This window comes from Schistocerca serialis, chromosome 10 (genome assembly GCF_023864345.2).
Source record: "Schistocerca serialis cubense isolate TAMUIC-IGC-003099 chromosome 10, iqSchSeri2.2, whole genome shotgun sequence".
NCBI lineage: Eukaryota > Metazoa > Arthropoda > Insecta > Orthoptera > Acrididae > Schistocerca > Schistocerca serialis.
The window spans coordinates 54788904-54807583 of record NC_064647.1 but is presented as its reverse complement, the minus strand read 5'-3'; the positions used below and the strand labels follow the sequence as shown (position 1 = coordinate 54807583).

The 18680-nt window shown below is 40.2% G+C and overlaps 1 protein-coding gene across 1 annotated transcript in view; it reads left to right on the top strand.

The window, feature by feature from the left end:
* Positions 1–18680, top strand: part of LOC126424949 (putative uncharacterized protein DDB_G0290521) — a 125248-nt gene that overhangs the window by 34185 nt on the left and 72383 nt on the right. The window contains exon 6 of the mRNA XM_050087808.1: positions 14892–15140. Coding sequence (XP_049943765.1) covers positions 14892–15140 — 249 coding nt within the window. The remainder of the gene's footprint in view (positions 1–14891; positions 15141–18680) is intronic.

Sequence of the window (18680 nt, the reverse complement as noted above, 5' to 3'; positions counted from 1 at the left end):
TTGATCTTGCAGAAGCCTTTTTAAGAATCTTAGAATTCTTGCACTAACTTCCCTTTGCACTTACCCCTTAATGGGTTTTGTTGCTGGTGATTTAGAGACACAATATGAGACACACAAATAAATTTCATGTAGTCTTTGCCTACTTGCCAGGGATTGAGAAGGGAATTTCATACCCTGGTGTGGAGGTATTCAACAAGCTCTCATCTGGTATAGGCAAAAGATTAGGAATCCCTACTAGCTCAAATGAAAATTAAAAACTTATCTCATTAGCCACTTTTTTGACAAATTATCTGAAGATCTAAATTCAGAAATTGAAAAGTTAACTGCATGGCAAGTAGCAGTGTTCAGTATAAAGCTGTATGAGAAATAATACATTATACCCCACAAGCTACCTAATGGTGCGTGGCGGAGGGTGCTTCTGGTACCACTAACTGATCCTCCCTTCCCTGCTCCACTTGCACATTGCACGTAGGAAGAACGGTTGTCGGCAAGCCTCCGTATTAGCTCTGATTTCTCAGATTTTATCGGTATGGTCATTTTGCGAGACGTATCCGGGAGGAAGTAATATGTTGTCTGCCTCTTCCCAGAAAGTACTCTCTCGAAATTTCAATGCTAAGCCTCTCTGTGATGCGCAGTGCCTCTCTCGTAATGCCCACCACTGGCGTTTGTTGAACTTCTCTGTAACACTCTCAGACCAGCTAAATGATGCCTTGATGAAACATGCCACTTTCCGTTGGATCTTCTCTCTCTCTCTTCTATCAGTCCATTCTGGTAAGGATCCCAGGTTGACGAGTAATACTCAAGAATGATTACCATTGGTTGGACAAGTTCCTTGTAAGTTACTTCTTTTGTGGATAGCTACATTTCCTTAAGATTCTTCCCATGAAATTCAGTCTGAGATCTGCTTTTCCTGCTAGTAGTTTTATGCGGTCATTCCACTTTAGGTTGCTCTATATAGTTACTCCTAGATATTTTATGGTAGATACGGTTTCCAGCAGTTTGTCATCAATAGTGTTGTCATACAGTAGAGCATTTTTTCCCTATGTACACACAGTGTGTTACATTTATTTACATTCAGGGCCAACTGCCAGAGCCTGCACCACTCGTCAATCCCCTCCAGGTCATTTTGCAAACTGGCACTGTCTTCTGGGATTGCTATTTTTTATGGACAAACTCATCATCTATGAACAATCTTAAAGAGCATCCAACACTTTCTACTAGATCATTTATACAAACTGTAAACAGTAACGGTCCTGCCACCCTTCCTGAGGGTGTTCCATGAATTACCTTTCATCTGTTGATTTTGTACCGTTAAGAGTAGATTAGATTAGATTAGATTAATACTTGTTCCATAGATCATGAATATGACACTTCGTAATGATGTGGAATGTGTCAGGTTAATAAAAGATATCTGTACAAGATATTACATTACACAAAATATTGCATGACACTCATGTTTAAGTTGTTTTTTTTTCCCCTTAATTTATATCTAAAAATTCAGCCAATGAGTAGAAGGAGTTGTCATCTAGAAATTCTTTTAATTTATTTTTAAATGTTAGTTGGCTATCTGTCAGGCTTTTGATACTGTTTGGTAGGTGACCAAAGACTTTTGTGGCAGCATAATTTACCCCTTTCTGTGCCAAAGTCAGATTTAACCCTGCATAGTGAAGATCATCCTTTCTCTTGGTGTTATAGCTATGCACACTGCTATTACTTTTGAACTGGGTTGGATTATTAACAACAAATTTCATAAGTGAATATATATTCTGTGAGGTTACTGTGAGGATCCCTAGATCCTTAAATAGATGTCTGCAGGATGACCGTGGGTGGGCTCCAGCAATTATTCTGATTACACGTTTTTGAGCAATGAATACTTTGCTACTCAACGATGAATTACCCCAGAATATGATGCCATATGAAAGCAGTGAATGAAAGTAGGCATAGTAAGCTAATTTACTGAGATTCTTATCACCAAAATTTGCAATAACTCTAATAGCATACGTAGCTGAACTCAGACATTTCAGCAGACCATCAATGTGTTGCTTCCAGTTTAACCTCTCATCGATGGACACACCTAAAATTTTTGAAAATTCTACCTTAGCTACAGACTTCTGTTCAAAGTCTATATTTATTAATGGAGCTGTGCCATTTACTGTAGGGAACTGTATTTACTGTGTTTTATCAAAATTTAAAGAGAGACCGTTTGCTGTGAACCACTTAATAATTTTGTAAAAAACATCATTTACAATTACATCACTTAGTTCTTGGTTTTTGAATGTTGTTACTATACTTGTATCATCAGCAAAAAGAACTAACTTTGCATCTTCATCAATGTGGAATGGTAAGTCATTGTTGAGTTCTGTTTGCAAGGAAGTCTTGAATCCTACCACAAATCTTCTCCAATACTTGATAAGCTCATATTTTTTTCACTAGCCGACAGTGCCGGATGGTTCCGACGCCTTCCTGAAGTCAAGGAACATGGCATCAACCCGAACGCCATTGTCTTACAGTGCTATGGATCTCATGGAGGAACAGAGCAAGCTGAGCTTTGCAAGCATGCAGAATCCATGTTGATTTTTATAGATGAAATTTTGATACTCCAAAAATGTCATAATACATGAGGGTAAAACATGTTCCATAGTTCTAGAACAGGTTCATATCAACGATATGTCTATAATTATGTGCATCTGTCCTACAAACTTTCTTGAAACTGGGAATGACTTGCACTTTTTTCCAATCATGAGGTACCTGTAATTGCTCCAGAAATCTACAATGAACAGCTGTTAGAAGGGAAGCAAGTTCTTTCACATGCTCTCTGTAGAATTCCATAGGTGTCTCATCTGGTCCTGACACCTTTCCTCTACTGAGTGAGTGATCAGTTACCTCAATATCTGCTGCTGAAACATTAACATGGTGATTGAAAGGAGTGACTGTGTTCTTATCTCCCACAGTGAAACAATTTTGGAAGACCAACTTTAGTTTTTTGGCCTTCTTTCTGTTGTCTTCCATTTTGGTGCCAGTATGGTCACTGAGTAACTGAACAGATGATTTTAAACTGCTTACAGCAGTATTCACACGATGATTGAAAGTAAGTACCATGTTATGATCTTCCATGGTGAAACAATTTCGGAAGACCAACCTCAGTATTTTGGCCTTCTCTCTGTTATCTTCCATTTTGGCGCCAGTATGGTCACTGAGTAACTGAACAGATGATTTCAAACTGGTTACTGATTTCACTTAAGGCCAAAACCTCTTAGGATTTTTACTCAGGTCAGCTGACAAAATTTTACTTTTGAAGTCACTGAATGCTTCTCTTATTGCTCTCCTTATGCTCATTTTCACTTTTTTCAGCTTTAATTTGTGAGCTAGGTTTTGACTTGTCTTAAATATGTGCTGAAGCTCTCTTTGTTTACATAGCAGTTTTCTAAGATGGCTATTAAACCATGGTGGGCTTATAGAAGCTACACATAGGAATCGGTATTTACAGATCGAAGAGATATATTTTCTTTGAAAACTACCATTGTAATCAAGTAAATGTGTAGCCACTAATAGCTGATGAACAGCAGCTTTTTAATAGAACTGAGGATGCAGCAGCTTTTCCCAAAGCAGAGGATTACTCAATGACACGGCACTAAGCAGTATAGTATACAGATTAAGTTCCTGTGGTGTCTGTAGGTTTTCCTTCTTGATGGGATCTGTGGAACTTGATAAATAATGAATTGTGTTTTATGATTAAGGGTAGTGCTGCAGAGGCACAAAGAATATCAAAGCAGTTTTTTTTTGTGACAATGCTTAAGTCCAGACAGAAAGTTATGATAAAGATAAGCATTTCAAAAATAGATGTAGGCTGACTGATGATCATTAGGGCATTAACTGACTTCCAAGTGTAGAAGCCTGCCTGTACAATGTGATTCAGAGTTGTCACTATACACTTATAGTTGTTGTAGAGGGAACTCAGATTTGGTAATAAACCCATGTCCAGAAGAATGTCATTTGGAAGATATATGACTTTGAAAGAGTGTCAAAAGATATGCTGTACATGCATCAACAAATACATACCAGTATGAGGTACAACATGTGCTTGAAGTGGTGACCACAGGTTTTGCTGTACAAAGTGTGCCTGTGAACAATGTTCACATACACACAGTCCAAAAGTCCTGAAGTTCCCTGAATGGCCTCTGCTGCAGGCAAGAAGATCGTCCTGTGACTCCACAGGAGTCTTTTAAATAATAGTCTTCTTGTAGCCCTTCAGGTAAAACTCCAGAGGTGTTGAACAGGGCAATCATGATTACCAACAAATTGGACCATCGTGATGTATCGACATTTCTCCGAAAGTTTGGTGAAGGTGCTGATGGGCATTGCATGAAAAGTGGACTGGTACACCATTGTGCTGGAATACCATCTGATATCATCTGATGGATATGCAATGCCACACCAGCATGTCTTGCATGGAGACCAAGTAGCTGTGACCCATTAAATAGGGTTGCTGAATACGTGGGCCAGTCATACAAACATGGATAATCCCAGCCCACACATCAGTACCAAAACTATGTTGAAATCTATGGGCATGTGCAGCATGAAGGTTTTCCTCATGCCAAATGTGGTTGTTATGACAGTTAAGCAGACCTTCAGTTGTGAAATTTGTTTCATCTGTGAAAAGAATGATTTAAGAAAAGTAGAGAATGTCACAACAATGTAGGAACTGTGCACAGTAATCTGCACAAGGCGGCGTCTGAATGGTGTCATAATCCATGGAAATGGCCAGTAGGAATAGTGTTCGGCTACGACAGCTTTGTCTCACTGTAGAAGGTAGGTGTGTGCCTTTAGCACAAGGGTGCCAGTACAATAGTTTGTTTGCAAGGAGGGGGGGGGGGGGGGGGGCGTGGCGAGACTGGAGGTGTGGAGTATTTGTATATTTGTAATATTTTGGAAGATGACCGGCAACTTGTAAGTAGCCATAAAAAAAATTATGACCGAGCTAAAAACCTAAGTAATGCTGTTTTTTAAGTCATTTTCTTGAAAAGAAACACACCTGATTACACTACATCTTTTCCTTTGCCTGAGAGATTGGGGGAGAGAGGGCACAGCTTGCCATCATCCACAGGCTTGGGTACCCTTGCATTGGCATTTGATACATCTACATCTCTACCCTACTAATGACTGTGAGGCACATGGCAGAGGTAAAAGGTTACATCGTGACAGTTATTAGAGGTTCTTCCCATTCCATTTGGGTATGGAGTGCAAGAAAAATGATTACTTAAACACCTCTGTGCACACTGTGATTAGTATAATATCACCTTTGTGATCCCTATGGGAGCAACATGCAGTGTGAGCCAAAAATGACTTTAAAAATGTGGAATGATATAGAAATCCATTGAGATAACTTACAGAATTGGTAGATGCATCATTTTGTAACAAACAACCTAAAGTTCTTTTTTATGTAGTGCATCAGTACCCCCTCCTGCCACCAGGAGCGCCAGCACAGTCAAAATGGGTGCTTTCGCTGACATGGAGTGTGCTTGCTGTGTGTTTTGGTTTCATGAAACCATCTCTGCAGCAACTGTTCGGCATAAATTCCACACCAGAACCTCCAAGCATGTCTACAATGTACTCTTGGTAAAAAACTTTGTTGAGACAGGTTGTTCATTGCAGCATGATAAATCACCAGGTCACCCAGATTTTGAGATTATGTCGAACAGGTTAGGGAGAACTTTGTCTGCAATCCACAAAAATCAAGCATTTCACAAAAGACTGTTTGGTGAAAACTGAGTAGATGCTTACACAAAAACCATATGGAGTCACAATGGCAAAATACATTAGTGATGCAGGTAAGGTTGCTCATGGGGAATTCTATGCAGAAATTTTACATCGCATAGAGGATGACGAGACATGAACACAATAATCTTCAGTGATGAGTCAACATTTCATGTTAGTGGCACTGTGAAAACCCATGACTGCAGAATATGAGTCAACAAAAATCCACATGCTGACATGGAAAATATTCATGACAGCCCCAACATTAATGTGTTTTGTTTTGTTTGCAAATTGAAGGTGTGTTCCCTTTTTTCTTCACAGAGAAAATTGTCACTGGTATTGTATACCTGGATATGCTTGAAAACTTTTGAATTCCAAAGATTGATAGGTCAATGAAGGGGACTGAGATGGGATGGTTTACTACCAACAAGATGGTGCACCACCTCATTCCCTCACAGAAGTTAAAAGTTTCCTTGATAATCACTTCCCAAGTGATGGATTGGGCATGGAGAGCCAATTGCATGGCCACCTCACTCTTCAGATTTGACACCATTGGATTTCTTTCTTTGGGGTTTTATTAGAGATCATCTGTAAGTTTTCCACTGCTAAACAACATAGCCAACCTGAAAAATTGAATGTACACTACCATTGCACAAGTTATTCCCACTTTTCTGTAACAAGTGTGGGAAGAAATTGATTACTGGTGGGGTGTTTGCCACATTACAAATGGTAGTCACATCAAACCAGAATACCACTTGACACCTTTATGCAAAACTTCAGATTGTTTGCTATAAAACGACACATCTACCAATTCTGTAAGTCATCTCAGTAAATTTCTGTATCATTCTGAAACTGTAAAGTCATTTTTGACTCACCCTGTATAGGGAGTTCAAATAAAGTCCTAGATTCATCACTTAATTTTGGTAGTTGACACTTGTGAGTAGACTTTTATTGAGTAGTTCATGTCTGTTTTCTAGTGTGTGTGAGTTCATATTGTTCAGCATCTCCATGATGCTGAAGTTCACTCATGGATCAAGCAAACATGTGACAATTTCTGCTACCCTTCTTTGCTATGTTCAGTATCCCCCATTATTCTGACTGCACTTCCCTAGCATACTATCAATGAAGTGAAGTCAGACACCTTCGTTACCTTTTGACTGAGCCTGTAGTTTAATTTCATATCCTTACAAACTGTTACACCCAGGCCGATTTCAGCTGTGACTCATTGGTATTGTAGTCATACAATACTACTTTTTTTCATTTTATGATTTGCATATTTTTTCATTTTTGAACATTTAAAGTAAGTTGTCAGTCTTTGCACTCCTTTGAAATTTTATCAAGATCTGACTAAATATTTCTGCTGCTTTTTTCAGACAGTATGCCATTTTAGATAAATGCATCATCTGCATAAGGTCTGAGAATGTTATTAATATCTTTTGCCAGGTCATTAATATACAACATAAATATGTCTCATCCTCCCTACCAATAAATCCCCAACACAGTCACAAATTTTACTTTATACCCTGTACAATCATACTTTTGATAACAATTATAGATGTGATAATGAGTCAGAAGATTTTTACAAGCATCTACCTGAGTGCCTTGATCCATTGTTTTCAGAATGTCATGTGAGAGGTGTGAGTTGGTTTTCACTGGTCAATGTTTTCAGAACCCATGCTGGTTGGTATAGAGGAGGCCAAGCTCTTTGCAACACCTCACTGTGTTAGAGCTCAGAATATGTTCTAAGATTCTACAACAAATGGATGTTAAGGATATTGGATGGTAATTTTGTGGATTACTTCTGCTACCATTCTTATTGATGGATGTGTCCTGGGCTTTCTTCCAACTACTGGTCATAGTTTTTTGTTCAAGGGATTTAACATTTATTGTAGTTAAAAGAGGTGCTGACTCAGACAGTCTCATACTCATACATTATATCTGATTTTCTCCATATAAGTGTAGATTTTTCTAGATTCCTGGATGTCATTGAAGTAGATCACAGTACTGAGACAATTTGCCATCTTGGCCAACAGATGAAAGGCCACCTTAACCTTGTATGGATTCTGGCATTTAATGTTTCCCACACAGAAGACTAGCTATAGACTTCTCAGTACTTCTTTCATTTTGTGTCGCTAGTCTGATGTTCTTGGCTCAGAGAGTTTCCGTAATATGATCTACCAGATGTGACCAAAATGTTGTATACTCATTAGCTGCTTTTATGTCATCTCATTGTCTTTGTAGAGCTGTACCATGGAAAGCAAGGAGAGGATGTTGGTTGGTGGCTGGTAACCTTGTTCTATAACACAAACTGCACGCCATTAATAACTGGGTTCCTTATTCATAAACAAAGAGCTACTGAACTTAAGTTTCCATGTGCTGTGGTACAATCTCTCTTCTGTATAGTCCATGTAGTCTCAATGCTGTTGAAGCAGAAGTCCACTATGTTCACTATGAGGTTGCTATGTGCTGCTTGTCTCTGTACTAGAGGCTAAGTCTGCGATTAAGTCTTGGTGACTCGCTGGAAGTCTATGGCATATGGACTTGAACTAACTGACATAACAGGCGAACTAACTGACTGAGCTGGCCCTCCGATCTGTGGTGGCAATCCTAAATACTAGCGGCTGAAAGGGCACTGGCGGTGTGTTTCCAGTGAGGCTTTTCATTGGCCTCTATCAATACTCTTGTAACCTCTACGCCACAAGGCGTGGTGGTGCCAGCATAGGCCAGCACAAAAAGGTAAGGGAATTTTTTAATTTTGTGGGCTTTATACATCCAATTTTCAAAAACATTTTTTATCTTGTTGATAAACATGGTCCTGATGTATTTTTGCATTTTCAACTGTTTTGAATATTTAATTTAGTGTTGTCTGTAAAAAAAATTGTACGTGTTTTTGAGTACTCAGTGAATTTCTGCTTTCAAAAGCATGGATCAAAGAATTTGCATTAAATTTTGCTCGAAAAGTGGAATAGTACAGCCCCCATTTATAATGTTGACTGCAGCTTTTGGTGAATCTACTGTGAGTAAACCAAGAGTTTATGGGTGGTAGAAACATTTCAAAGGTGGTCGAAAAATGTTGAAGACGATGACCACCCTGGATGCCCAATTACTGGTGACACTGTGAAGAAGTAAAGAAAATCATTCAGGAAAATTGCCAGATCACCATTAGAAAGGTCGTTGATTCTGTTGGCATAGCCTATGGCTTATGCCAAGCAATTTTTTCAGATGTTTGATGTACCAGCAAATTTTTTTGTAAAATTGTTGGATTTCAACCAAAAACTATGTCGCATAGAAATTGCTCAGAAATTGCTGAGTGAAGTTTGCAATGATCCAGAACTTCTAAAGAAGGTTGTAAGAGGTGATGAAACATCAGTTTATGAGTATGACATTGAAACAGGGGCCCAGTTGTCCCAGTGGAAACTGCCTGAAGACCTAAGACTGAAAAAACTTCAACAAGCTCAATCACATGTGGAGGTTCTTCTTACTGTTTTCTTAGATTACAATGAGATATTGCATCATGAGTTCCTGCCTTATGGGCTTATGGTCAATAAGGGATACTACCTAGGAGTAACGTGCTGTTTGTGTGAAGCAATCCAAAGAAAATGACCGGAATTGTGGTAGAGCACTTGTGGAAATTGCATCATGATAATGTTCTTGATCACACCTCAATGCTTGTGATGTTTTGGGAAAAATTTGACAGACATGACCCCTTGAAACTTCTCTCCATTCCCAAGGCTGACGAGAACCAGGAAAGGATATTATTTTGCCACCACTGATGAGATAAAAGCAGAATCACTGTAGGAGCTGACACCATAATGGAAAGTGAGTTCCAGAAGTACTTACAAGATTGGAAAAAATGCTTGCACAAGTGTATTATATCTGAAGGGGATTCCTTTAAAGGGGACAAAGGTGATGTTGATGAATAAATAAAGATTCCTTAAGAAAAACAAAAATTCTCATTACTTTTTGATCACACCTCACGAGAATTTGTTTATCCTGAATATAATCTCATGGCGTACCAGCTGATTTTAGAGACAGTCAGCATCAGACTCTACACAGGACCTGTGAAGCAAAGCAGAGCAAAGCAAGCAAGAGAATGGTGCACCTGGATGCCTGCAAACGATAAATCTGTCTGGGTGGCCTTATGGTACACAGCATGTGCTGGAGACCTGTCTTTCTTCTATCAAGGTAGTATGTCCAAAAACATTTCACATATACACTCCTGGAAATGGAAAAAAGAACCCATTGACACCGGTGTGTCAGACCCACCATACTTGCTCCGGACACTGCGAGAGGGCTGTACAAGCAATGATCACACGCACGGCACAGCGGACACATCAGGAACTGCGGTGTTGGCCGTCGAATGGCGCTAGCTGCGCAGCATTTGTGCACCGCCGCCGTCAGTGTCAGCCAGTTTGCCGTGGCATACGGAGCTCCATCACAGTCTTTAACACTGGTAGCATACCGCGACAGCGTGGACGTGAACCGTATGTGCAGTTGACGGACTTTGAGCGAGGGCATATAGTGGGCATGCGGGAGGCCGGGTGGACGTACCGCCGAATTGCTCAACACGTGGGGCGTGAGGTCTCCACAGTACATCGATGTTGTCGCCAGTGGTCAGCGGAAGGTGCACGTGCCCGTCGACCTGGGACCGGACCGCAGCAACGCACGGATGCACGCCAAGACCGTAGGATCCTACGCAGTGCCGTAGGGGACCGCACCGCCACTTCCCAGCAAATTAGGGACACTGTTGCTCCTGGGGTATCGGCGAGGACCATTCGCAACCGTCTCCATGAAGCTGGGCTACGGTCCCGCACACCGTTAGGCCGTCTTCCGCTCACGCCCCAACATTGTGCAGCCCGCCTTCAGTGGTGTCGCGACAGGCGTGAATGGAGGGGCGAATGGAGACGTGTCGTCTTCAGCGATGAGAGTCGCTTCTGCCTTGGTGCCAATGATGGTCGTATGCGTGTTTGGCGCCGTGCAGGTGAGCGCCACAGTCAGGACTGCATACGACCAAGGCACACAGGGCCAACACCCGGCATCATGGTGTGGGGAGCGATCTCCTACACTGGCCGTACACCACTGGTGATCATCGAGGGGACACTGAATAGTGCACGGTACATCCAAACCGTCATCGAACCCATCGTTCTACCATTCCTAGACCGGCAAGGGAACTTGCTGTTCCAACAGGACAATGCACGTCCGCATGTATCCCGTGCCACCCAACATGCTCTAGAAGGTGTAAATCAACTACCCTGGCCAGCAAGATCTCCGGATCTGTCCCCCATTGAGCATGTCTGGGACTGGATGAAGCGTCGTCTCACGCGGTCTGCACGTCCAGCACGAACGCTGGTCCAACTGAGGCGCCAGGTGGAAATGGCATGGCAAGCCGTTCCACAGGACTACATCCAGCATCTCTACGATCGTCTCCATGGGAGAATAGCAGCCTGCATTGCTGCGAAAGGTGGATATACACTGTACTAGTGCCGACATTGTGCATGCTCTGTTGCCTGTGTCTATGTGCCTGTGGTTCTGTCAGTGTGATCATGTGATGTATCTGACCCCAGGAATGTGTCAATAAAGTTTCCCCTTCCTGGGACAATGAATTCACGGTGTTCTTATTTCAATTTCCAGGAGTGTATTCCCATAAATGGATTTGAGATGAGCCAATAACTCCATCAGTTTTCTTCAACATGGAAACACAATATTAATGGATCATCATTGTATCTTCAGAACTCTGTCACTTCTAAAACTGCAGCATTAAGCATTTCCTCTACAAAATCTTTCACAAAGGAATCTCCCATAGGGTATGAAAATGTACTATTCTTGACAGCACTGCCAATCTGTTGAAAAGACAGGCAATCAAATACAATCTAAGTGCAGATAGAACACGCTAAACTTGCTGGAGTCCAGTGACAAAGAATCAACTACAGGTACTTTTGTAAACAATCAAATGGAATCAAAGCTAACAAATATATAAGAACTTACAACACTCTAATGGAATCTGCTGTTTTATGCATGATGTTCAGATTTTTCCAAAAAAGTGCTCAACAATTTTGCTAAATATTTGGCCACCCAGTAAATAGGTGTAGATGTGTTGGTCTGAAAGGCAAAGCTTTTAGAACCAGCTGCCAACAAACTTCTGATTTTCCTATTCATGTGGGTGGAACTGTTGTACCTTTCTTCATGACAATTTTGTTCACTTAATTTGGCTTTCAAATCCTTTATCTCTTATATTTGTTTCTTCCCATTTGCCTCAATCCAACAAGGCTATTGCATGATATTGTGCATCGTTGGAAGGCTGTATAATCTGAGAGGCACAGAGGCAGCTTTGCTTTGATTATGGGTCATGGAACCTTTGTTGATCTTCCATGAATCATCAAGCTGTTTCTTACGTGGTGACCATCATGAATTGGATGTTTTCAAATAGGTGTTATGCACCACTTGAATAGTTAGGGTGGAGGAGCTGTCACCTTGCTACATAATGCCATTTCAGTAGAGATGAAGCAGTGAATGCTAAAGCACTGTTTCTTTGCAAGTGACACAAGTGTTCTTATTGGTATATCTGTTTGGTATGTCTGTCATGGCAGATCAGTGGCTTCTTCATGTCATTTCAGCCTTGAGTGCCAACATACTGACATCAGCATCTGTAAAATTGTCAGTTGGAGAACAACAGGAATTATAGTAAAGAGGAAGCCATGTGGTCCAACTGAGACCATAACAAAATCCATATTCTGTTCAACCAAATTAAAAAAATTTACTATACCCATGTGTAATGTCAACAATCTGTAAAATGCATATATTTGCCAGACAATTTTTGCCTCACATTTTGTAAAAACTCATTTTGTATAACTTAATTCATAATTGTTAATTCCTGCAGCCATATCATCTGGTATGAAATACCTCATGATTGGTGGCAAACATGTTAATAATTTTGAACACCCATGATTATCTGTACCTTCTCCTGGTTCCCATCTGTTACCGTAGTGAAGGATTTTTTTAAATCATTGAACAACTAGAAATTCCTAGTAAACAGAAAAAAGCATCCCACTCTTAATGGAGAGAAATCTTCAGACATAAAAGAACTTTGGGAATACCCAAAGGAGTGATACAGAACCATTATTTTTCATTATATAAACCACAAAAAGGGCAATGTCTGAACTTCTGTGAGATTTTTTTTAGATAGGGTTCCTCTTTTGTAGAGAAGTGGCAGCACTAGAAAACTGTAGTGAAATGCATGAAGGCCTCTTGAGGATTGACAGTTGACCCTCTACATAAAAAAATGACATACTGCACGTAAGTAGATGGAGAGATCTATTATTGTGTGATTACAGGTTTGTAGACAAATTATTGGAAGCATTTACTGCTGTTAAATACCAGAGGGTAAGCAAATGGACTGATTTAAGGTGGAACGACCACATAAAACTACTTGCAGGTAAGGCAGATGCCAGACTGAGATTCATTGAAAGAATCCTTATAAAGTGTAGTCCATCCATGGAGGAGGTAGGTTACAGACCCATGATTCGACCAATACTTAAATAATGCTCATCAGTCTGCAACACTTACCATACAGGATTGATAACCGAATTAGAAAAATGTCCAAAGAAGACCATCTTGTTTCATCACAGATTCATTTAGCAACTGCAAACATCAGGAAGATGCTCGGCCAACTCCAGTGGCACACACTGCAAGAGAGTTGTTGCAAATGATGGTGTGGTTTACTGTTAAAATTCCTTTAGTGTACAGCCCTAGATGAGTCAGCCATTATGTGGTTTGTATAAAAAGTATCAGAAAAGTTTCAGAAAAATTAATTTCTTTGAGATATTGCTGCAATGCCTCAAAATTCTTCAGAGCCCTCGAGTGTTGACACCCATTCGGCAGTAACTTTCCCACGAATCAAAGGCTTCCTGTTTGGCAGATATTGGTAGGTCCTTAAGAGAACATGTGTGAGCTTCTTTGATGGCACTGAGGGTCCCATGGTGGATTTCACTTTTGGGAATAAGAAATAGTCTGCTCGAGCTAAGCTGGGACTGTAATGGGGTTGGGGAATCTTCCTGATGCCATTTATCATCAGGTAGTTGGTGACCGTGGAGCAGGTGTAGCTGGGTGCGTTGTAGTGATGCGATTTACAGTTTCCTTCAGTGGCTTGCCTGGTGGCTGGCTGGTGTACACTGTCATCTTATCAAAGCAATTGTATCTGTGACGTGCGCGCACTTAACAGACAGTCTGAACTCAGCACTTGACGCACACATTTTATGTTGTTGTCAGTTCTTGACATCAACAGCCATCAAATAGGGGGCTCATCTTTCACACTGTCTTGGCCATCTTTGAATAGCTTGTGTCATTTAAAGACTGGCGTTTGTGACATGCTTTCATCCTCGAATCATGTCCAATGTCTTTGTACTAGATTTCTCCAGTCTGACAAAAAAATTTGATTGCATAACACTGTTCAGTCGTTTCCTGCATTTTATGCTGGCACTGAGTTACTCAACAGGGTTCCACTACAAAGACAATCTTGCCTGAACGAATGCTTGCAGATGTCTTGCACTTGGTGCACATTGGAGGTAACATTCCCCACCATCAAGCATGTGTGGTGCGAGTGTGCTGTGACATATGAGTGCATCAGGAAAAAATTGTTGTCAATGCTTTTTACTCAGACTCTGTGTATCTCACAAAAAAGACCAAGAAGGTAAGATTAGAGAGATTCAGTTTCACTCGGAGGCTTACCAGCAATCATTCTTTCCGCAGAACATTCGGGAGTGGAACAGGAAATAGGAAAGTGACAGTGATACAAAAAGTACTCTCCACCATACACCACAAAATGGCCAGCATGTGTGCGTGCATGCGCACGCGCGCGCGCGCACACACACACACACACACACACACACACACACACACACACACACACACACACACACACACATACACGTTAGTCTTGCTGCAGGTTTTCTACTTTCAGCAGTTGTTAAATTTATGGTCCAGTTGTGCCACTAAAGTTATTAGTATGTATTTTTATTTGAAATTTGAGTAAAAACAGTGTTCATTGTAATATAAAGTCATTCCATACAAGTCAGAGAGAGAGCACAGAGTAGCACCATTTCTAGTGATACACAGAGTAGTATTTCTAATCTCTTGTGCAGAAACCAGCAGATAGTGAGGTGATGAACAATGGAAGTGAGGATGGAGGCAGTGTCGATGGTGGCTCACTTGACTATGAAGATGACTTTGAAGATGAGGAGGGAGAAGCAAATCACCAAGAAACTCCTCCTGTGCTTGGTGATGCAGCAGAAAAGGAACCAGAAGAGCAGAAATCCACTTCTATCCCAGAGATCCAGGTGGATGGCAAGCTGCTGAAGGATGACAAGCTGAGACAAGGAACTCCTGAGGTGGTGAGTTTTGAATTTTACAGTTTTCAGAACATACTAGCATCATACAGTGTTTAGTACAGATCACAAATTCATCTCCATGTCCAAGAGCGTTATCAGCTTGATTTGAAATAATGTGCAAAACTGTGACATTAGCACTATACGAGATATAAAAGAGGTTTGTCTTTACCTTCAAGTTAAAAATGAAACAAATAGATCAAGGCTAAAAGCAAAGAAAACAACAAGAGGAAAAGAAACTACAATTTTTGACACAGATGCAGTTTATTTAAATTCTGCTACTGTAATTTTGATCTTAAAGCCATGTTTAAGTGGTTAGACGGGAAGGTGCACCAGCATATGGACAAGTTTACCAGAAAACTGTACTGAGTCTGGTTTGCACATAGAAACCTCTCTCATTGTGTTGACATGCAGACAGTTCTGTTTTATGGAAATAACATTCTGGGGCAAGATAGCTAAGGTATAAGAAAGTGTTTATTCTACAGAGTTGTGCAATGAAAATATCATGTAAAGCCAATAACTGAATTTTTTGTAGGAGATTCTTTAGAATACTTTGGATTCTTACAGTTATGAGCTAGTACAAATTTTTCTACTGGTACAGTAAGAGCAAATTAGGTTTCACTAATTGAAATACTAGAACTGAAAGAAATTGCCCTGTAGACTTTTGTCTGACTTTGTGGGACTCAGAATGGAGTTTTATATTTTGATGCAAAAGTTTTCAACAGGTTTCCTGCAAACACCAGCTGGTAAATTGGAAATACATAACTATTTAAAACCAAAGCAAAATTGTACCTAATTAGCCACTTTGTACCTAATTTATTAAAATGATTAGGCTCAGTGATATTATGATTAACACTAACATTCATTTTAAATAGATTTTTAACTTTTGAGCAATACAGGCAGTTGGTAGTGTACTGTGACATCAGTTACGTTAGAGAAATCTACGAATCAGTAAGTAGAAAGAACGGTTAAGCAGTGTAGGAGGAAGAGAAGTTGCTGTTTTTAAAATAAATAATTTTCCACTAATATATGCAGTACCCTTGTGTTGAACAAATTTTGAAAGAAGTATCTAGAATTAATTCCCACAGCATCATTATGAACTGGTTTGCACTAGTCACAATTAGCTATCTCTGACTGTTGGTGTATAAGTACATCCAGTGCACTCCCTCGGAGGCTTTCCTTTGTGACAGCTTCAATGTGTAAATGAATGAATGAGCAGCAACTATATGAGAAAGCTTATTGTACCATGGAAGAATTCACAGATCTCTGCGTACACATATTTGCTTGTCATAAACATTCTAGGTCCACAAAATGTCACATCACTCTACAGGTTCTAATTTTGTAGAATAATCATTGTATGAATCCCATGAAGTGCTCTGGAATTTTTGGATGGGCAGTGTCTATGGAAATTATGTTTGCTGTTTGCACTGTGGTTGTTAACTCTAAAGTTCTTCCTTAATTTATTTTTCTATCCTTAGGCAGTAAATGTACTGATTGGTAAGTTTAAAAATACAAAGTTCATTCAGGAGCCTGAACAAGATGTTCAGACATCAACTTTATATAATATTTTTACTGCACACTTCTGTAGAATAAATACCTTTTTGACCACAGCTGCATTGCTACAGAAATTAAGCCATAGGGCAGTATCCAAAGTCTGCTAACAGTCCCACTGTGGCTCATGATGCTGAGAGAGATTTCTGTGTGTAAAGCAGGCACAAATGAACTTTTTGGTGAACTTATCCACTTGCTGGTGCTGCCTGAGTTTATTACTGACCTGGATGCCAAGGTATTTCACACATGGAGTCCCACCCAGTGTGTGCCCATTGTTCTGTACCTCTGAAACCGTGTGGTTATAATTAAGTGCAGCTAGTCACAGAGGTCCAGTGGTGGCTGTAATTATGATATGGTAGCACTACTTGATAGATATGCAAATGTGTTAATGTAGAGCTGATTTATGCTGGAAAAGAATTAGTTTGAATTGTGGCCACCAGTTGTAAATCTAGTGCTTACTCAGTTTGTTTGACATTATGACATCCACGCTGTCATTTGACAAGCCATAGCATAAGTGAACAGTATGGCTATCGGGAAGAGAGACTGCGCGCTGTTAGTGAAACTGTTTTACGTGTTCAGTAGGAATTACAGTGCTGCACTGAGAGTGTGTTGCTGATTGAAAGGTCAGAGGAGAGGCCTGATGTCACTAAATGGTTTAAAGACGATGATAATGAAATTAGAAAACACATGTGAGCTTGGTGTGGCACCTGGAAGAGGAAGGTGTCCTATCCCAGTGGAAGTTATTGATGAATTTGCTGTTGTTGTAACTGACCATGCAGCACATGTGTTGGGTAATGCTAGCGGTTGTGCAGTATCACTAGAATTGTCTATCCCATGGTCAACACCGTGGAAACTTTTGTGGGTTATTTTACACTGGTACTCATATGAGATCCAGATTGTGCTGCAACTGAGATCTTGAGACCCGTAGCAGCATTCTGGATGTGCTCTATAGTTTCTGGGATGGATCAAAGTTGATAACATGTGGCAAGGCAGTACTCTATAGAGTGATGCATACTTTACTCTAAAGAGAGTAGTGAATACACAGTAGTAGAGAGTAGTGAATACAAAGAAGTGCCAAATTTTATAGTTAATTACCTCAATTTTTACCACAGTTTTTAATAGATTTGGAAAATTCTAGAGTTTCATACACCTTTAAGTATGGTTTGTATGCTATGCAAAATTCATCAAAGAATCTCTCTTACTTATGAAGAAAAGTGTACCTATAGCAACAAATGCTGCCATTATTAAGAGAAAAAAATGATGAAATTTCAGATGTGAAAAAAATTACTTTGTTATGTTTTGGAACTTCCACTGCTATGAGTGTGAATTCTGAATCCTTCCTGGTCATGCTGACATAGTTTTATGAATTTATTTGTAAAAGTATACACAGTGAAAATTGAAATGTCCTGTGGTGCCTCTCCTGCTCAAAGTCAGCCTGTTTGATGTCCTACCCCCCTTAAAAAACAAAATCACTATTATGATATTAGTCAGCATGTAAGTGTCAATAAATCAGGTTAAAAGAAATTTGTAAAAGAGATGATGGGGAAATAAAAGAAACATGTGTTGACATTCAATCCAAAATTAGAATTAACTGTAAGATTTGAGAAAGGGGAAACTGCTGTAAAACTAAGTGCCGATTACATAGGGAGAGATAAATTCCTACTTACCATACAGAAGATATGTTAACTTGGAGACAGGCACAATTAAAAGACACTTACATAAAGCTTTTGGACACAGCAGAGAAAAACATACCGTTCATACACACAAGCAGCACATGTGACGCATACATGACCGCCAACTCCGGCAGCTCGGGCCAGATTGCAACTGTCGTGTGGGATACTAGCAGCAATTAGGAGGATAAAGAGAAGGGGAAGGGATAGTAGTGTATGGATGGGCAGAGAGAGGAATGCTGTCAGGCAGAGTGTGCAGGGACTAGAAAGCCAATAGGCACAGAGTCAGAAGGTTGTGGGGAAGGGAGGTGGGGTCACTTATGCT